The 22087-nt window shown below is 41.6% G+C and overlaps 1 protein-coding gene across 1 annotated transcript in view; it reads left to right on the top strand.

The window, feature by feature from the left end:
* Nucleotides 1–21742, top strand: part of LIPH (lipase H) — a 45757-nt gene extending 24015 nt beyond the window's left edge. The window contains exons 6-10 of the mRNA XM_032630823.1: nucleotides 2660–2827; nucleotides 4057–4152; nucleotides 5892–6003; nucleotides 18958–19131; nucleotides 20927–21742. Coding sequence (XP_032486714.1) covers nucleotides 2660–2827; nucleotides 4057–4152; nucleotides 5892–6003; nucleotides 18958–19131; nucleotides 20927–21014 — 638 coding nt within the window. The 3' untranslated portion in view covers nucleotides 21015–21742. The remainder of the gene's footprint in view (nucleotides 1–2659; nucleotides 2828–4056; nucleotides 4153–5891; nucleotides 6004–18957; nucleotides 19132–20926) is intronic.
* The last annotated feature ends 345 nt before the right edge of the window (nucleotides 21743–22087 follow it).

Raw genomic sequence — 22087 nt, 5'->3', positions numbered from 1 at the left:
TAGTGGTTTAAAAAAGACGTATTTAAAAAATCTGATATTATCCTATGTGAAATCGTTTTTAATCAAAAACAAATTTCCTGGGAAGATAGCGGTGGTATAAATATAAATTATAAATTAAACATTATTACTCAAATATACTACTTAAAAAAAATAACCATATGATTAAAAGCGATTTTGAATTATCTCTCTCTCTTGAAAAGGTGTGTCTTTGACCTAGAAATTACACATTTGGAAATCTCTCCTAGAGAAATAATGGAAAATGTAGACAAAAATCAGAGTGAAGATATTCAGTATGGCATTGTTTATAATAGTTAAGTTTTTAGAAATAATCTAAATGTCCAACACAGGAAAATTATTAAATAGTATGGTGCATCCTACACAAAGGAATGTAATTCTTAAAAACCATATTGTCAGATTAATGAAAATGCTTACAATATGATGTTAAGTGAAAAATACACAAATTATACAGTATAATCCCAATTTGTTTTTTAAATGTTTATTTGTACATGTGTAAGTGCAGAAAAAAACACTAAACATAAGTGCTCCAAATAATTATTAGTGGTGATCTCTGGATGTTGGATTTCTAGGTAATTTTTGCATCATAATTTGCTATTATTTTTTATTTTCTAAATGAGCATGTATTAGTTTTATCACGAGAAAAAACTCACAAAACAAAAATGGGTAGTTGGAGGGCAACATTAAAGTGTGGTGGGGGACAGAATTAAAAAAACCCACCCTGGGCTTCCCTGGTGGCACAGTGGTTAAGAATCCGCCTGCCAATGCAGGGGACACGGGTTCGAGCCCTGGTCCAGGAAGATCCCACATGCTGCGGAGCAACTAAGCCCGTGAGCCACAACTACTGAGCCCGTGTGTCATAACTACTGAGTTCGCGTGCCAAAACTGCTTAAGTCCATGCGCCTAGAGCCCGGGCTCTGCAACAAGAGAAGCCACTGCAATGAGAAGCCCGCGCACCGCAACAAAAAGTAGCCCCCGCTCGCCGCAACTTGAGAAAGCCCGTGCACAGCAACAAAAACCCAACGCAGCCAAAAATTAAAAAAAAACAAAACACAACCCCTCCCCCGCCAAGTGCTCTGAATCTGTATTTCACCATTGTTAGAGACAATTAAGCAATCATGGAAATAATTCTAGAAAAAGATGATCTTGTTCCAAAATGGTAGCTGTATATGGCTCCATGGGAATGATGTAGTGTTTGAAAATGATCCAGATGAAATGACATAAGTAGGGCCAATCACATTGTACCATAAATGGTGTGTATTCAAATCCTGTCCTGTGTGCTGTAATGTAACTACATTCATGAGCAGCCAAAGATAATGTGCTTTGCTTACAAAGGACATCCTCTGTAGCATTATTAACTTCATTGTTTCTGCAAGTGGAAGTTCCAGGAACAATAATTAAATGTCGACTTGTCAGATTTCACTCCAGTCCAGCTTGGCCCTATGCTTCTCCTCTGTCGTCCAGTTTATTTCTTTATGTCCTCCACTGATCTCTTCTATGGGCATATGTGGACTCCGGAGAAAGAAGAAACATTGATCTGACTCCAGCTCCCAGTGCCTCTCCAAACTACTAGCTCACAATCACAACTCCTCTTTCCATGGAGTTCACTGTCTGCTCTTGAGATCCTTATCTCCTTTGATTACCCATCTTTGGGACCCAGTTCCTGTTTCTGAATGACTTCATCGTCTGACCCATCAACCTTCTGATGAACCTCTCTGATGTTTTGTACTGAAGTCCTTCATCAGCTCCAACTCTTCTGATGGCCACCTCTGTGCCTCATCAACTTCCTCTCTCACCATCACATCACATGGCACCCACCAAGAATTAACTTGAGGCTTGTGTCTCACCTCTTCTTGCCCACTTACAGCTTCCAGTGCCACCTCCTATTGTTGAGCTCCTCTCACTTCACCCTTTACCTTTGGAGCAGAAATGGAGCCCCTGCCACTTGTCTGCTCAATAATGCCAGAAAAGCCTCATACACATCTCTTGTGGACTCCCTATGGTCACTCCTCATGCTTCTATTCCAAATACCGCCCCTCACCTCTTAGAGCTAAGCTAGATTTGACTTTTTACCTAGATCAAGGTCCCACCCGAAGGAGCCATTTTATCTATCCTAACCTTAGATCACAAAGTTGGTCTTTACATTCATTTCCCCATCTGACCCAAGGTGGAAGCACCGCCCCATCCTTTTTCACAACTATCTCCTCTCCTTGCCCTCATTGGGGATCTTCCTCTACAAATTGCTCCCCAATGCCGTCTTTCTCTCATGTATTGATTGGTTTAAATGTGCTTGCCTTCTGCTGAAAACCTCCAGTGGATCTCTGACTACCACTGACATTTCCTCTTCCTTTCACTGACAAAGGAAGGACAAGGTCAAGTCCTTTAACCTCTCTGAGTCTCAGTGTCCTGCTAGGTAAAATGGGGGTAATCATGCCTATCTTCTTGTCTCCTGCCATTTGTCAGCATGAATCCTGATCTATTGGTTTTATAAAGATTAAATGGAATCAAGTACATTGAAGCTGTTAGCACAGTGCCTGGTATGTAGGAGACATGATAAATTATGTGTATAAACAATATGCGAGGCACTATTTATTACTAAATGCTACAACTGCTCTACTCTTTGATCATTCCTTTTACAACCCAGGAATGCAGTATTTTAAGTGTGACCACCAGAGGTCCGTGTACCTGTACCTTTCTTCGCTGAGAGAGAACTGCACCATCACTGCGTATCCCTGTGACTCCTACCGGGATTATAGGAACGGCAAGTGTGTCAACTGTGGCATATCACAGACGGAGTCCTGCCCACTTCTGGGTAAGTCCAGCAAGCAGTTTCCCACTCTGATTAACAAAGAGCTAATTTCTGGTAGAATCCTAGCACCATTTTACCATCTAAAAATGGGCCTGAAAATCCTGTGTTTTAAAAAAATTTACTTAGTTTTTTCTAGCCAATTTGTTCTGTGAAGTACTCTGGGGTCTCCTAATAATAAAGAATGTTAGAAAGGCAATCTATATAGGATTTCATCCAGAAGGTAGTGCCACCTCCCTGGATACTTTATTCTAGCAAGAAAAAGAAGGTTCCAGAAGACTTTCCAAGCTCACCCAGGCACAGTCACCTTACGTAGTCTGCTCCTGTGGGGACAGGAGCACTCTCTCCAGGCACACAACCTCTCTGCTGGGGGAGGGTTTGGCAAAGCGACCCCTCTAACAAATTGTGTCTGTAAATGCCCTCATGCCACACTCTGGTGCTGTGCGCATGGACCCATACAGGGGTGGGCTGGGGAAACAGACACCGTGGAGACTGCTTGGATATTTGCTAAGCATTAGTGGAAATATTCTGGGTGGTGGAGACTTTGCAACTGGATGGTCATGAGAATTCTCTAATTGTACCCAAAGGAAAGACTCAAGTTAACATCAGGGCATGCTGTAGACAAGGGGTTCTCAGACTTGACTGTGCATTTGAATCATCTATGGAGCTTTTAAAAGATACTGATGCCTGGGTTCCACTCCAGATCAGTTAAGTCAGAATGTGGAGGCCACTCCCTAGCAGTGGGGACAGAGGAGAGAGAGAGGCCCCAGGGATGGCCCTCAGCCTCATTCCTGTAGGCACATCATGAAGGAGGACGTTTCCCTGCCTGTTGACAGAGTAACACAGCAATTCCAAGTCCTCTGCACCTCAGGGGCCCAATCACAGTTCTTCAAGGAAGCACATCGCTTTCCAAAAGTGATGCTGTTCTAGGTATAAACCTGAATCTGTTTTAAATAATCTAGAAAATGAATTGCTGGAAAATATCAGTGCTATTTTTAGTCTACCCAGTGTGTGTCACTCCCCACAATCCCACCCCTGCTACTGAGGACCAGGGCTGGTGATGTAATGTCAATAGATAGGGGGAAAAGCCACTGGAGGGTCCTTTGGCAAGTGGGTACGTGGGGGATTGTCTCGCTGGTGGTGGCAGTCAAACCCGCTGTTCTCACTATTTCCGCCGTTGCTTTTACATTTATATAATACATGATAATGTTACACTTTTCTGACTGATTTTATAGGCTACCATGCTGATAATTGGAAAGACTATTTAAGGGAGCGGGATCCTCCTATGGCTAAAGCATTCTTTGACACAGCTGAGGAGAAACCCTTCTGCGGTGAGTGACCGTGCTTGCTTGCCGTTGCCCAACTCTTTTATTTTTGGAATGGCTGAGTCTCAGCTTCCTGGCTACTTCTTGGCAGATGAAGGCCATGGTGAAGCATGGACTTTGGAGTTGGAAGGACCTAGGTTGAATCCTGACTCTCCTACATAATAGCTGTGTGACCAAGACATTTAACTTCTCTGAGTCTCAATGTCCTGCTTGGTAAAAGGGGGATAATCATGCCTATCTTCTGAGTTATAAGGATTAAAAGCTCAACAAATCATAGTTGTTATCTTCACTGGATGGCCATTCTAATCACTAAGATCTTCCAGAAAATTTGCTTGAGCCCCAAGAGACGGGAAATTGTGGTTAGGAAAAATCAGGTGTCAGCCACATCTATGGGCCAGTTCCAGCTCCAAAACTAAAACAATGACCTTCTAAAGACATTGAGAGGTTGGGTATTCAAGATGGGAGCTAAATGGGGCAGCAGATGACCAGATGCCCCGGGAAGCAAGTAGGAATTTTCCTGGGCAGATGTACATCTTACAATCTTATCCCCCTTTTCACTTTTCTTGGGAGCAACCCTTATAAAAGAGGTTGCACATCACCAGGTTTCCCTCCTTCTTTGGAATCATGGGTGGCAGCCCACGGTTTGGTGTCTGCCCAATCCAAATGGGGCAAGCCCCTGAGTAATAATGGGCCATGAAATGGCAACCCCATGGCTGACCTTATTCCCTAGTGGGACTGTCATTTCCCTGAGCCTCTTTCCCCTTATCTGCAAGTCTGACCAAGAGATAGCAAATCTGACTATCATGGTGGGATCCCCATCTTCCCAGAGCGTCCTTGATCTTGGGGAGCAGGGAGTAGGGAGGAAGAATAGTTCTCTGGATACGTTATGTGCTCTCGTTTATTCAGTAGGAATTAATGGATATCCATAGGTATTACTGCTGGGATTACAAAGAGGAATAACCATCCCTTCCTAGTTACCATTGTAGTATATTTTAGCTTTTTATAAAACCCCATAAGACATTATACAGGCAATATTTGTATAGATGTACATATATGTTTACCACTTTTTGGTTATCATTTTTCTTGCATTTTGTAAATGAGTAAAGTGTGTTAACTAATGAAAGAATACCAGAGCATGATAAGAACTCTGAGAGAGACCTGACTTAGTCTGCGGGTCAGTGAAGGCCTTCTGGAGGGAGTGCATTCAGCTGGAACCTGAAGGATGAATTGGCAAAGGGGGCAAAGTAAGAGTGTCCAAGTTGGGGAAAGGCCCAGAAGCAAGAGAGAGCATGGCAGTGCACGTGGTGTGGCAAGGCTGGGGAGGTGATGAGGGAGGCTGGGTAGGCTGGTGGACATGGCCCAGATTGAGGAACGCCTTGACAGCTGTGGAGGGTCTCTACATGGCCCCCTATTTGGTTTATTCTAAAATGGGCAGGGATTGAAGTGAACCAATCATACTTGGCAGTAGGCCATGAGATTTCAGTCGATAAGGTGGAAACACTGATCCAAGAGTGATGCCTACACATGGCAACTGCATACCACAGAGTTCTGCCATCACTCAGGCCATCTTTACCAAAGAGAATAGAAAAAAATATTAGAAAATTCTGCCCTGGATCTTTGCAGAAAAACTAGAGGAAGAGAAAAGGAGACTCAGGTATTAGGGAGGTTGGGTTTTTACGAATTGAACCTTCAGGAAAGCAGTTGGTAATATTCTTCTCTTACCATGTTCTCTCCCTGTTTTGTAGTATATCATTACTTTGTGGATATTATAACTTGGAACAAGAACATAAGAAGAGGATCCATTACAATCAAATTGACAGACAAAGCTGGAAACACCACAGAATCCAAAATCAATCAGTAAGTTGGGCTGGGATTCTTTGCAGCTTGCTATTTCCTTTTTTGCTCAGAGAACATATCTACTTTTTAATTATAGGTCTGTATATGTCTTTGTCCTATAATATATATAAAGGGAATATATTGCTAAGTTACTTCTTTTTTTTTTTTTGCTTAGTTACTTCTTGTGGCTCTTGATCTTTCAGGCTCTTTACAAATGGAATTGGTACAGGAATTTTTTTCCTTCTTTCTTTCCTTCCCTCCCTCCCTTCCTCCTTTCCTCCCTTCCTTCCTTCCTTCTTTCTTTCCTTCCTTCTTTCTCCCTCCCCCTCTCCCTCCTTTCTTCTCTCCTCCTTCCTTCCTTTGCATAAACATTTAATTTCAAAAGTCATCCCTGCTAGCTATAAATGATTTAAACAGTAAATAAGTATGTAACATAAAAGCACAAACCTTGCCCCATCCCAACAATCCCATGCCCAAAGGCACCCACTCACATACACACGTTTCTATTCTTTTCTGAGCTCATAATATACATATATACATAAATATATTTCTGACACTCAGAAAATCTAATTTGCAATAGAAAATTGGAAACACCCTAAAAATCCAATGATGGGGAAATTGTTAGTTCCCATATAATAAAATAGTATTCAAACACTGAAGTTATTTATAAAACATTAAATGAAATGCTTATAATGTACTAAGTGAAAAAATGCAGGATATAAAATTATATAAAGTATAAAATTAGCTCAACACTGTAAAAATAATGAAAAAGAAACATGACAAAACATGTTAGATTGCCCCTTGGGTAGTAGGAATATGAGTGCCTTTTAAAGTTTCTCTTTACTTTTCAATTTGCTGTGCTGTTGTATATATATAGTTTTAAAATAATGAATAATTTTTTTCATCTGTTACTTTTATAATCAGGAAAAAGGGAAAAAAAACCCCAAACCCTTTAGTGTAAGCAAAGGAATTTGAGGCTCCTTTCATTCATTTACTTAGGAGATGCTTCCTGGGTCCTATTATCTACTAGACACTTGGGTTGTCTCTTGGCCTCATCCATAGAGTACCATGTAGATGGTCATCTGAAACTGGCAATTGCCTTTTGGGCTCACTGTGTAGATAAATAAGGAAGGTGTGGGTGCACGGTTTGGAAGTGACTTTTTTTTTTTTTTGGCTGCACCGCATGGCTTGTGGGATCTTAGTTCACTGACCAGGGATTGAACCTGGGCCCTCAGCAGTGAAAGCGCAGAGTCCTAACCACTGGACCGCCAGGGAATTCCCTGGAAGTGACTTTTTAAAATGCATCCTTGGATCATAATAATAACAGCCTTTGTTTACTGAACCAAGCACATTACAGACACTGGTTAATGTAATTCTCACTAAAACCCTGTGAAGTGGTATTACCATCCTTATTTTTAAAATTAATTTATTTTATTTATTTTTATTTGTGGCTGTGTTGTGTCTTCGTTGCGGTGTGTGGGCTTCTCATTGCGGTGGCTTCTCTTGTGGAGCACGGGCTCTAGGTGCATGGGCTCAGTAGTTGTGGCTCGCAGGCTTCAGTAGTTGTGGCTCTCAGCCACTAGAGCGCAGGCTCAGTAGTTGTGGTGCATGGGCTTAGTTGGTCCGCGGCACGTGGGATCTTCCTAGACTAGGGCTCGAACCCACGTCCCCTGCATTGGCAGGTGGATTCTTATCCACTGTGCCACCAGGGAAGCTCCTATCATCCCTATTTTATAAATGAGGAAACTGAGGCTCACAGAGGGCAAGCGGTTTGGCCAATATCACACTCCCTTCAGCACCGATGTCCCCAAACCCATAGAGGGGGCAGCATTTTCAGGGAGGGAACCACTAAGGGGCCACATCTTGAGAAACCAGCCTCAGGTAGTTTATAGGCATCAATGCAGAAGGTGGGCAGAGACCTCATCTGGAGAGTCTAAGAAACAGCAGGGGAGATTGTGCAGTTATATGAGGAGCACTCACTCAGCAAAATTTGGGTATTTGTGCCAATAATTGGTTACATATTTGCTTTACATATGTCTTAGAAATTTGAATTTCATATAGCGAATTTCTCCCAAGTAGGAATTCCTAAAGTTGGAGGCTTGTTTCTTGATTAAGATAGAGACCTTAACATCTTTATTTTACTCATGTTTAGTCATTCCTATTTTAGTCATGTTTGTGAAAAAGTCATCACCGATCAGAGATATGGGAGAAAAGGAAATAGTTGTTCTATTTCATGGTAAGATTATGGATACTTTTCTCTTTTTTGCCAGGTAAACTTGAACATTTTAGTGTTTAGTATTTTTATGACTTAAGAAAATGGAAATAATAATATTAGAATATGTACCCTGAGCTTATTCAGTCTTACCAGTCTATGGGTTACAAATGAAGTCACATTCAAGGATATTATCTGCCTGTTGACTCTCCTTGTATATGTGTTCTAGATATATTTCTTTTTTTTTAACCTTAAAAAAATTGAGATATAATTCACATACCATAAAATTCACCTTTTTAAAGTTTATAATTCAGGGGTTTTTAGTATATTTACAAAATGTGAAACCATCAGTACTATCTAATTTCAGAATATTTTCATCATATCAAAAAGAAACCCCATACTTACTATTAGTAATTCCCCATTCCTCCCTCCTGTCCAGCCCCTGCCAACCATTAATTTGCTGTCTCTATAGATGTACCTATTCTGGGCATGTCATATAAATGGAATCATACAATATGTGGTCTTTTGTGTCTGGCTTTCTTTAAAAATTTAATTAATTAATTTATTTTTGGCTGTGTGTTGGGTCTTCATTGTTGCACGTAGGCTTTCTCTAGTTGCAGCGAGCGGGGGCTACTCTTCATTGAGGTGCGCGGGCTTCTCATTGTCGTGGCTTCTCTTGTTGTGGAGCACAGGCTCTAGGCACGCGGGCTTCAGTAGTTGTGGCATGTGGGCTCAGTAGTTGTGGCTCACGGGCTTAGTTGCTCTGCGGCATGTGGGATCTTCCTGGACCAGGGATCAAACCCGTGTCCCCTGCATTGGCAGGTGGATTCTTAACCACTACACCACCAGGGAAGCCCTTGTGTCCGGCTGTTTTTTTTTTTTTTTTTTTTTTTTTTTTGCGGTATGCGGGCCTCTCACAGTTGTGGCCTCTCCCGTTGCGGAGCACTGGCTCCGGACACGCAGGCTCAGCGGCCATGGCTCACGGGCCCAGCCGCTCCACGGCATGTGGGATCTTCCCAGACCGGGGCATGAACCTGTGTCCCCTGCATCGGCAGGCGGACTCTCAACCACAGCGCCACCAGGGAAGCCCTGGCTGTTTTTTTGATTTGCATGTTTTCAAGATTCATCCATGTGTAGCATTCATCAGGACTTCGTTCCTTTTTATGGCTGAATAATATTCCATCGTATGAATATTCTACATTGTATTTTGATCCACTGACCTCTGGCCCAGATGCACCACTGTGCTCACACATACCACATTTTAAATATCCATTCACTAGTTGATGGATATTTGGGTTTTTTCCACTTTTGGGCTATTATGAATAATGCTACTATGAACATATATGTACACGTTTTTGTGTGGACATATGCTTTCATTTCTCTTGGGTATATACCTAGGAATGGAATTTCTGGATCATAGAGGACTTTGTGTTTAACCTCTTTAAGGAACTCCCTGCCAAGTTGTTTTCCAGAAGGACTGCACCATTTTACATTCCCTCCAGTGATGTATGAGAGTTCCAGTTTCTTCACATCCTTGCCAACACTGGTATTGTCAGTCTTTAAAAGTTGTGTTTTCTTTTTAATCATGATAAAGAAGCATATGATAAAAAACCCTATAAAGTGTACCAACTTAATCATGTTTAAGTGTAAGTTCATTCGTAAGTATATTCACATTGTTGTAAACAGCTCTCCAGAACCTTTTCATCTTGCAAAATCTGAAACTCTATATCTATTAAATAACAGTTCCCGTTTCCCCCACCCCCTATCCCCTAGCAACGACTATTCTACTGTTTTTATGAATTTGACTACTTTAGATACATCATATGAGTAGAATCATACAGTATTTGTCTTTTTGTGATTGACTTATTTCACCTAGCATAATGTCCTCAAGTTTTGTCCATGTTATAGCATGTGACAGGATTTCTTTCCTTTTTAAGACTGAATAATATGCCATTGTATGTATATATCACATTTTGATTATCCATTCATACATGTCTGTCTTTTGTTACAGCCATTCTTGTGGGCATTACATGATATCTCACTGTGGTTTTTTTTTTTTTTTTTTTTCTCACTGTGGTTTTGATTTGTAATTTCCTAATGATTAATGATGCTGAGTATCTTTCATATGCTTGTAGACCATTTGTAGAGCTTTTTGGAGAAATGTCTATTCAGATCCCTTAGCCATTTCTTTTCCTTTTAAACAGACTTTATTTTTTAGAGCAGTTTTAAGTTCACAGCAAAATTGAGCAGAAAGTACACAACTTTTCCACATACTCCCTGCCCCACATAGGCACAGCCTCCCTCAGTACCAAAATCTGGTACCAGAGTAGTACATTAGTTACAACTGAAGAATCTACATTGATATGTCATTATTACCCTAAGTCCGTAGTTTACATTACGGTTCACTGTTGGTGTTGTGCATTTTCTGAGTTTTGTCAAATGTATAATGACATATGTCTACCATTATAGGATCACGGAGTAGTTTCACTGCCCTAAAAATCTGTGCTCCCTCCCTATTCAAATCTATTCATCCCTCCCTCCCCCCAACCCCTGATTTTTTTTTTTTTTACTGTTTTCATAGTTTTGCCTTTTCCAGAATGTCATGTAATTGGAATCATACAGTATGTAACCTTTTCAGATTGGCTTCTTTCACTTAGTAATATAAGCATTTAGAGTTCCTCCTTTTCTTTTCTTTTTTTTTTTAATGGCTTGACAGCTCATTTCCTCTTGGCACTAAATAATGTTCCATTGTCTGATGTATCACAGTTTATTTATCCATTCACCTACAAAAGACATCTTGGTTGCTTCCAAGTCTTGGCAGTTTTGAATAAAGCTGTTATAGACATCTGGGTGCAGGTTTTTGTGTGCCTTACCCATTTTAAACTAAGCTAATTATCTTTTTATTGTTGAGTTGCAAGAGTTCTGTGTATATTCTAGATACAACTCCTTTATAGTTTTAGGTCTCACATTTAGGTCTTTGATCCATTTGGAGTTAATTTTTGCATGTGGTGTGAGGTAGGGGGCTTCTACTTCATTCCTTTGCCTGTGAACATCCAGTTGTCACAGCATCATTTATTGAAAAAATTCTTCTTTCTCCATGAATTGTCTTGAGACCCTTGTCTAACTCAATTGACTGGGAATGCCCAGGTGGTCCAGTGGTTAGGACTCTGTGCTCTCACTGCCGAGGGCCCAGGTTCAATCCCTGGTTGGGAACTAAGATCCCACAAACTGCACGGCATGGTCAAAAAAACATTCCATCCACCATAAATGTAAGAGTTTACTTCTGGACTCTCAGTCTATTCTAGTGATTGATATATCTTATCTTTATGCAAGTACCACATTGTCTTGTAGCTTACTGTAGCATTACTGTAGCTTTATAACAAAATTTGAAATCAGGAAGTATAAATCTCCCAACTGCGGTATTTTTCAGAACTGTTTTGCTATTCTGGGTCTCTTGAATTTCCATATAGATTTGAGGATCAGTTTGTCAATTTCTGTGAAAAAACAAGAGGCAGCTGGGACTTTGAGAGGGGTTGTCTTGAATCTGCAAATCAATTTGGGGAGTATTGCTGTATTAACAATAGTAAATCTTCCAATCCATGAACATGGACATGGTATCTTTCATTTATTTAGATCTTACTTAACTTCTTTCAGTGATGTTTTATAGTTTTCAGTGTACAAGTCTTGCACTTTTGTTAAATTTAATCCAAGTATTTTACTCTTTTTTATGTTACTGTAAATTGAATTCTTTCCATAATTTCATTTTAGATTATTCATTGATAGTGTACAGAATTACAACTGACTGATCTTGTATCCTGCAACCTTGCTAACTTATTAGAGGACTCAGTAAGATTTCTATGTACAAGATCAGGTCATCTGCAAATAGAGATCGTTTTACTACTTTCTTTCCAATATGAATGCCTTTTTTCCCCCTCCTTTTCTTGTCTAACTGACCTGGCTAGAACTTCTTTCTAAGCTGAATAGAAGCTGCAAGAGACATCCTTGTTTTGTTCCTCATCTTTGGGAGAAAACATTCAGTCTTTTAATATTAAGTACATACTAACTTTTTTTTTTGTAGATGCCTTTATCAGGTTAGGGAATTTCCTTCAATTCCTAGTTTGTTGAGTATTTTTATATTGAAGGGATATTGGATTTTGTCAAATGCTTTCTCTGCATGTATTGAGATAACCATTTGTTTTTGTCCTTAATTCTATTGATATGGTGTATTATAATAATTGATTTTTGCATGTTAAATCCACTTTGCATTCTGGGATAAATCCCACTTGGTTAAAGTATATAGTCATTTTTATATTTTGCTGGATTTGGTTTGCTAGTTTTATTTGAGTTTTTTGAATTTATATTCATAAGACATATTGATCTTTAGTTTTCTTTTTGTGTGTGATGTCTGGTTTTGATATCAGGATAATACTGGTGTCACAGAATGAGTTGAGAAGTGTTTCCTCCTCTTCTATTTTTTTTTTTTGGAAGAATTTGGTGTTAATTCTTCTTTAAATATTTGGTAGAGGGGCTTCCCTCGTGGCGCAGTGGTTAAAAATCCACCTGCCAATGCAAGAGACGTGGGTTCGAGCCCTGGCCCTGGAAGATCTCACATGCCGCGGAGCAACTAAGCCCCTGCACCACAACTACTGAGCCCATGGGCCACAACTACTGAAGCCTGCGTGCCTAGAGCCCATGCTCCGCAACAAGAGAAGCCATGACAATAAGAATACCGCGCACCGCAAGGAAGTCCCAACACAGCCAAAAATAAATAAATTAATTAATTAAAAAGTGTTTTAAAAAAAAAAATTTGGTAGAGGGGCTTCCCTGGTGGCGCAGTGGTTAACAATCTGCCTGCCAATGCCAGGGACACAGGTTCGAGCCCTGGTCTGGGAAGATCCCACATGCCGCAGAGCAGCTAAGCCCGTGTGTCACAACTACTGAGCCTGCACTATAGAGCTCACAAGCTACAACTACTGAAGCCCGAGCGCCTACAGCCTGTGCTCGGCCACAAGAGAAGCCACCACAGTGAGAAGCCTGCGCACCTCAATGAAGAGGAGCCCACGCTTGTTGCAATTAGAGAAAGCCCGTGTGCAGCAACAAAGACCCAAAGCAGCCAAAAATAAATAAATAAAAAATTTAAAATATATATATTTGGTAGAATTCATCCATGAAGCCATCTTGGCCTGGGCTTTTCTTTGTAGGTTTGCTTTTTGTTTTTAATTGCTAATTCAATCTCATTATTATAGGTCTGTTCAGATTTTCTTTTCTATTTCTTCTTTTTTAAATTTATTTATTTTATTTATTTTATTTTTGGCTGCATTGGGTCTTCATTGCTGCGCCCGGGCTTTCCCTAGTTGTGGTGAGTGGGGGCTACTCTTTGTTGTGGTGCACGGGCTTCTCATTGCGGTGGCTTCTCTTGTTGCAGAGCACGGGCTCTAGGCGCATGGGCTTCAGTAGTTGTGGCTTGCGGGCTCTAGAGCGCAGGCTCAGTAGTTGTGGCGCATGGGCTTCGTTACTCTGCGGCATGTGGGATCTTCTCGGACCAGGTATCGAATCCACGTCCCCTGAACTGGCAGGCGGATTCTTAACCACTGCTCCACCAGGGAAGTCCCTGTCGTGTCTCTCTTTTTTTTTTTTGCGATACACGGGCCTCTTACGGGCCTCTCACTGTTGTGGCCTCTCCCGTTGCGGAGCACAGGCTCCGGAGGCGCAGGCTCGGCGGCCATGGCCCACGGGCCCAGCTGCTCTGCGGCATGTGGGATTTTCCCGGACCGGGGCACGAACCGTGTCCCCTGCATTGGCAGGCGGACTCTCAGCCACTGCGCCACCAGGGAAGCCCTGTCGTGATTTTTTAAAAAATCCCTTTCTTGAGAGATTTTGTTTCTGTAGTTTTTATTGGTTGTTATTCAGACAGCTGAACACAAGCCTTCAGTTTGAGAGGTCCCCTCAAGCACCAGAATGGACTTCTCCTCCTCATGACAATTTTCAATTTGAAACAGCAAAACACTCTTGGGCTGCAGCATCAGGGTGATATTCTGGCTCTTCCTGAGGACATTATGGGAAGTCAGGCTCCTCTGGCCACATGTCCCCCTTCCCTAGAACAGAAGTACTCAGTGGTGGACTTCCTTTTGTTCTCTTTCCTTTTATGGGCCATTATTTTTGGGGGTGGTGCCTTAATCTTTTCTCACACCCCTAGGCAGTTTGAAATTCCACAGTGAAACCTGAGAGTGACAGTCACCGGCAAGTGCTTGCCAGGTTGCTTGAGTGTGGTAGTCCGCGCATCACATTTTTTACACGTAAGCACATGTTTGTATGCTCTTTGAGAATTCTGAGAAGTCTTTGGTAGGTTTTAATCGTTCCAGTCATTTGCATTTTTCCAGTTCTTTTTGCCGTTAGCAATCTGGGTCCCATCAGGGTCTGGTGCAGCGGGGAGGCGGCTGCCTGCTCCCTGCCTGCAGAGCAGGGGCGCCCCGGGCACGCAGCTCCGCTGGGAAGGTCGCTTTGGTGGTCCCATGTCCCAGCACTCAGTCCTGCGGGCCTCCTCACTCGCACCCAGCCCGGGCAGGAGGTGCCCCTTCCCTGCAGCTGCTGCGCAGGCGCTGTGTGGAGCCGGCAGCTGCACTGCCCCACCAGCCAAGATCTGTCCTCCCGCCCGCAGCTGGCGGCCATAAAGCCTGCAGCCCGCAGCTTCTCCCCACCCCCCTTACAAATGCCTTTATTATTATTATAATTATTTCACTATGTGCGGAAATTCTTTGAGGATCTGAGGAGTAGATTTCTCCAGAAAAATTTTGCGTTTGCCTGTCAAGTTCCTGGAGGTACCATCCATCTGAGACCACTTTAATTTTTAAACTTGAGGTTTCTCAGACCACAAGTAGTTTGAATTTAGCTGCTGACCCACGTGAAGGGCACTCAGCCCCCTAGCTCCTCACAGCGCCAAGATTCGAGGTGGGGATTTTCTGTCACCTGAGGTGGTAGAAGGTTGTTTACTTCAAATTCATGTTTAGTTCACTCTTCCCCCAGAGTTCTCCTATTCAACTCCTGACCTTGAGGGGTCCATAGACTTTGTTTCATGTCCTACTGCACTGCAGGGCCATGAAAATTGAAGCTCATGGTTACAAAGTTTCAAAAAAGACCAACAAAAGGTGATTTCAGGATTCCTATCTATTTGGATTTCTGCTTTCACATATTTTGAGGGTTTCTCAGTATTCTTTCCTTTCTTCTTAGTTCAGTGCAATTTAAAAGGTTTTTTGTTTTGTTTTTTGTTGTTTGTAATTGTATCCACTATTATGAATGCTTTCAGGGTATTTAGTGCACCATACTGCCAGAACTCACAGTTCACTGGCTCTCACTCTATTTACTCTTGTATGAACCCAATGCTTGGTTAGTGCCTCCCCATGTATTTCCAGACATCCTTCTAGGAGGAAGAGAGCATCTTACCTCTACTCATGGACAGCCCTGATCAGCTCCCGATCTCCTTTTTCTTCTCCCGCCTTCCTAGTACCCGCACTGGGTTCTGCCATCTGCAGGTGGCATCACCTTCTCCTGGAGTCCCTGCCCTTTCCTGATTCCATAGCTGCCCTTGGAGAAGTGGGAAGGGATCCCATTTTCTCTTGCTACACTCTGATCAAGAGAGGACCAGAGTGGTGCTGCTTATAAGCCTCTTTGGTTAAACCACTCCTTTCCTATTAGCTTTTTTTTTTCCTCTTTATTGTGGAAAATTAAAGTTTACAGAAAAGTTGCAGTAGTACTGAGGCTTTTCTTTTTCTGAACCATTCTACAGTAATTTCCAACATGCTGCCTCATCAACCCTAAGTATTTTAATGTGTATTTTCTACAAACAAGGATATTCTCCCACATAACTACAATTGACCATCAAAATAAGAGAAATAATATTGATACATTACTACCGTCTGATCCTGAGACCCCATTCTAGTTTTACTGATTGTCCTGATAATGTCCTTTGTAGCAAAGGGATTCAATTCAGGATCACTGGCTGCATTTGGTTTTCCTGCTTCTTTAGTCTTCACTTTGGAACAGTTCTTCCGCCTTTCCTCGACTCTTTTGACTTTGACACTTTTGAAGATTACAGGTCAATTATTTTTAGCATGTCTTCAGTTTGGGTTTGCCTGATGTTTCCTCACGATTAGGTTCAGATCATGCATCTTTGGCAAAGACACCACAAAGGTGATGTAATGTTTGTCTCGGTGCATCCTATTAGGAGACTCACAATTTTGATTGTTTCATTAATGTGGATCAAGCAATTAAAGTGATTTCTGCCAACTTTCTCCACTTTAAGGTTACTATTTTTCCCTTTGTAATTAGTATTTTGTGGGTAGGTACTTTGAGACCATGTAAATGGTCCATTACTCCTCAAACTTTTACCCACTGGTTTTAATGTTTTGTGGTTGAATGATTACTCTGATGGCTGCCATATGGTGATTTTTCTAATTCAACATTTAGGAAAGGCATTTTTTCTCATTTATTTATTCATTTATTTGTTTCATGTCCAAATATATCAATACAGACTCCCAGATTTTTTTTTTCAGGCTCCCAGATTTTTATATTTTATCAATGGGGAATTATAATCAGTTACTATCATTATTTATTTTGATATTCAAATTGTCCCAAATCTGGCCAGTGCCATTTTTTAATGCATTTTTAATTGTGGTAATAAAAACATAAGATTTACCATTTTAATCATTTTCAAGTGTACAATTCAGTAGCGTTAAGTGTATTCACATTATTGTGAAACAGATCTCCAGAGCTTTTAAAAAAAAATTATATATTTATTTGGCTGCGCCAGGTCTTAGTTGCGGCACACGGGATCTTCTCTGTGGCATGTGGGATCTAGTTCCCTGACCAGGGCCCTCTGCATTGGGAGTGTGGAGTCTTAACCACTGGACCACCAGGGAAGTCCCTACAGAACTTTTTCATCTTGCAAAACTGAAACTCTATACCCATTAAGTAACAACATACATTTCTCCCTTCCCCCACTCCCTGGCAACCACCATTCTACTTTCTATTTCTATGAATTTGACTACTTTAGATATGTCATATAAGTGGAATCAAACAATATTTATCTTTTTGTGACTGGTTTATTTCATTTAGCATAATGTCCTCAAGGCTCATCCATGTTGTAGCATGTGATAGGATTTCCTTTCTTTCTAAGGCTGAATAATATTCTATTGTAGGTACAAATCACATTTGTTTAACCCGTTCATCCATTGATGGACATTTGGGTTGCTTTCACCTCTTGCCTATTGTAATAATGCTGCTATGAACATGGGTGTGCAAATATCTTTTGGAGACCTTGCTTTCAATTCTTTTGAGTATATACCTAGAAGTAGAATTGCTGGATCATGTGGTTCTATTTTAAATTTTTTGAGGAGCCTTCATACTGTTTGCCATAGTGGCGGTACCATTTTACATTCCCACCAGCAGTGTACAAGGGTTCCAATTTTTCAATATCCTTGTCAACACTTGTTTTCTGTTTTTGTTTTTTTCACAGTAGCCACCCTAATGGGTGTGATTCTATATTCTTTTGAACATCTCCATCACTCTTTGAGTGTTTCCTTACTTTTGGCACACATGTTGTTCCAGGATCACTTTGTACTTTCCCTGCCCTAGCCCTGGAATCAACCATTTCTCCAGGGAGCCCTAGTTCCATTTTGTGGAGATAGTATTTAGAAACCAAAATCTGGGCAACCTTTTGGATTAGTTTTACTTGTGGCACTTCTGCTCTGCACAGTGAGGCTGGGGTGACAGGCACCTCCTCACCCCATCCCGACCTCCAAACTAAGGATTTATTCCTAGAGCAATCATTTCTCCACAGCCTATTCTTGCAGCTCCCCAGAGGGACAGTACCCAGGTGAATCTCCCTAGTGGATACACCTTAGGCTTAATTTGGGATTCCAATTGTAGGAAACATCTCCACACACTTGGAAAAAAAAGTACTGGAACCTGGGTTGTAGCTGTTTTAAGGTTTCTCTTGAAGGCAGAACTGAAAAAATATATGCTTAAGCACAACTTCTAAATTAGTATCTAGGGACTTCCCTCGTGGTCCAGTGGTTAAGACTCCACGCTCCCAATGCAGGGGGCCCAGGTTCGAACCCTGGTCAGGGAACTAGATCCCACATGCCGCAACTAAGAGCCCGCATGCAGCAATGAAGATCCTGCATGCCGCAAGTAAGATCCAGCACAGCCAAATAAGTAAATAAATATTTAAAAATAAATAAAAAAAGAACTTATAGGGCTGCTTGCATTAAAAAAAAAATAAGTTAGTATCTAGTCTGGCTTAAAAATATACCTGTGCATCTAGCAATGCAGTTTAATGGAAAGACCATAACTTTGAACTCAGCCAGAACTGGGTTTTAATCACTGTACTGCTACAGAGAAGCCCTGTGACCTGGGTGAGCTTCAGCTTTGAAAGCATCTGTTTCCTTGTTTGTAAAATGAAGACAATAATACCTTGCAGAATTTTTCAGGGGATTGGAGAAATGTGTCAAGAGATGAGGATGCTGTCTGGCCTACAGTAGGCAGCGCATACCTTTCCAATGTCACAGCATCTCATCAGTCCTGGGGTCAGCAGCTTCACTTATGCAGTCCCTTGGAATCCAATGGACTTTGCCCATGAAAGTCGGCTAGTGCAGGCTATGGGGTCAAATGGCTACTTGCTGATGAGTGATTTTGTAGGCTTCAAAACTGCTTTCTTTCACTGGTAATTCATATCCACTTAAAAATATATTATTTCTTCCTTCCAGTGAACCCACAACATTTCAGAAATACCACCAAGTGAGTCTGCTTGCAAGATTCAATCAAGATCTGGATAAAGTGGCAGCCATTTCCTTGGTGTTCTCTACAGGATCTGTAATAGGCCCAAGGTACAAGCTCAGGATTCTCCGAATGAAGTTAAGGTCACTTGCCCATCCAGAGAGGTGAGCTGAGGCAACGTCTGACAAACCCCTGTTTTCCAAAGATGTTACTGGTTCCTGTCCAATCTGCTTAGTCTTAACGTTTTAACAGGACTTCATCAATCACAATGAAAGAAGTGAGGGGTTTTCCAAGACTAGACTTGATAAAAATAAGTTGCCCAGTAATCCAAGAAAAATTTACTGGTATGCACTTAAAGACAAACGGTCCAATAATCCAAAGAAACAATGTTGTTATATGCTTAGAGTTACACGATTCCTCCCTAATCCCTCTACCCACGCTGCTTGCAAGCTGATAATTTGTTGTAGAAAAGAAACCCTCATATAATTTGGCAAACTGATAAAACACAGCCTAGCATTAAAAAAGGTACAGGAAATTTGGAATGTTTTATTCCATTGATACAGGATACAACTACTATATCAATGTTAAATTTGATAACTGCACTGAGAATGTGCTTGTTCTTAGGAAATACACACTGAAGTATTAAGGGGTAAACAACCTATTCTCAGTTGGTTCAGAAAAAATAAACTGCATGTGTGCGTGTAGAAAGAGAGAGAGAGGCAGAGACAAAGAGGGGGAGAAAGAACAAAGCTGTGATGGTATGTGTGTTTTGTGAGTAATGCCACTCCTACATATATTCCTAGTGTTCAACCTGTGGACAGAGACAGGAAATGATGTGAGCAGTTACTACTTTATGTTTATAAATTCCTTTTTCCTAAAGGTTTAGGATACCTCAAAACATTTAATAATACAAGTTTTTTTTTTTCTAAGAGGATAGTCATTACATCTTTTTTCTTTTTAATTAATTAATTAATTTATTTTTGGCTGCATTGGGTCTTTTTTTTTTTTTTTTTTTTTGTGATATGATACGAGGGCCTCTCACTGTTGTGGCCTTCTCCTGTTGCGGAGCACAGGTCCCGTACGCGCAGGCTCAGCGGCCATGGCTTACAGGCCCAGCCGCTCCGCGGCATGTGGGATCTTCCCGGACCAGGGCACGAACCCGTGTCCGTCCCCTGCATCGGCAGGCGGACTCTCAACCACTGCGCCACCAGGGAAGCCCAGTCATTACATCTTAAAACTGGGACTTTTTAATACTTCTTTCCCTGATTATCAAAGGAATACATATTCATTTTATAAAATCTGGAAAGTACAGAAAGTGTTAGGAGGAAGAAGAAGAATACCACGGATAATGTCATTATTCAGAGGCAACCACTGTTAAAATTTTTGGTTATTTCTTTCTAGTCTTCTACTTTTTTTTAATCATTTATTTATTTATGGCTGCATTGGGTCTTCGTTGCTGCACGCAGGCCTTGTCTAGTTGCAGTGAGTGGGGGCTACTCTTTGTTGTGGTGCACAGGCTTCTCATTGTGGTGGCTTCTCTTGTGGAGCATGGGCTCTAGGTGCACGGGCTCAGTAGTTGTGGCTTGCAGGCTCTAGAGTGCAGGCTCAGTAGTGGCGCACAGGCTTAGTTACTTCGTGGCATGTGGGATCTTCCCAGACCAGGGCTTGAACCCATGTCCCCTGCATTGGCAGGTGGATTCTTAACCACTGTGCCACCAGGGAAGTCCCTTTCTATTTGCTTTTAAACCTAGTTGAAATTATATGGTAAATAAAATTTTACACCCTGATTTTTTTGCTGTTGTTGATGTGGCTTTGCTTATTTAGCACAAGCATTTCCCTAGAACATTAAAAATAATTGCTAAATAATTTTATATCTGAAAGAGATGATATAATTTACTCTACTAGAATGGGGTATTTTTATTATTGTATTGACAAGCATATTTCTTCTTATTTTCACAGGCCCCAGTTGTGTCGCTATGATCTTGTACTGATGGAAAATGTTGAAACAGTCTTCCAACCTATTCTTTGCCCAGAGTTGCAAATGTAACTGTTGTCAGGACACCCGGGTACCAGTAACATCAAGAATGCTACAACTACAGGATTTTTAAAGCTTCACCTCGCCTTCTCCTCAAGGCATAGAAAGTACGGAATAACCAGGGTTTTTGTTTTGTTTTTTTACAATCATGTCCTGTGGATGTCATATTGCAAAATATCAAGTGACCCTGGATTATGAAACAGTCCTGGGAAGGGAGCCCCTAAATAGGGCAAGTCAGAAATAGCCAGGCTCCTGACGGCGCAGCGCCTTGTTAGGCTGTGTCCTGGGGCCTCATTTGTTCCGAACTGTTGATTCTGCTGCCAGTCACTTGGGCATTTCTGCCAATCACAGTGGCCAGGCAAGCATCTTAAGGGAAGGACTGGCTGGAGACATCACTTTGGACTCGACCCCATGTTCTCTGTGCCAGATCCCTCCAGGCTCTGCATAGAGGGGGAATGGCTTCCTGCCTTGTTTAAAGTGGGGCTGGTGCAGGAGGAGGTGGGGACAGACCAACAGCCAAGAAGGCAGCTGCTGGGACTAGTGGATGAGGGAAGAAGAGCAGATGAAGCAGTGGGGCAGTCTTGCTCACAGGGACAAGGGATAGGGTGAGAGGCAGGAGAGAAAAAGCAGAGCTCGTTTTTCACTTAAGGTGAAGAAGCATCACTTTACAGGCAACCCTCATCTGAAGCAATACTTAAGAAATGTTTTGTTTTTCTTTATCACCAATGTAACCTGTACTTGTTGAAGGAAATTTCAAAAATGCACGGATGCAAAAAAAAAATGCACGGATGCAAAATGAAAATATGCTATCCATAATCCCACCTGTCAGAGGTAATTAATGTTAACCTTTTGGAGCGATGCTAAATAACTTGTTTTGCCAACATGTGAATTCAAAGCACTAACCGGTCTGCTCTTGGCGCACCCGAAGCTCCCAGTTTGAGGAATTCTCAGGCTTCCCTAGGAAGAGGTGTGATCCATGAATCTGAAATGACAACAGCAGCCAAGTCAAGAGGCCCTCCCAAGGGCCAAGGTCAGAGAGGTCAGAACCACTTGAGGTCAGATGCCCAGGGTGGCGACAGAGCCAA

Source organism: Phocoena sinus, chromosome 4 (genome assembly GCF_008692025.1).
Source record: "Phocoena sinus isolate mPhoSin1 chromosome 4, mPhoSin1.pri, whole genome shotgun sequence".
NCBI classification, from domain to species: domain Eukaryota; kingdom Metazoa; phylum Chordata; class Mammalia; order Artiodactyla; family Phocoenidae; genus Phocoena; species Phocoena sinus.
This window is presented reverse-complemented; position numbering and strand designations above follow the sequence as displayed.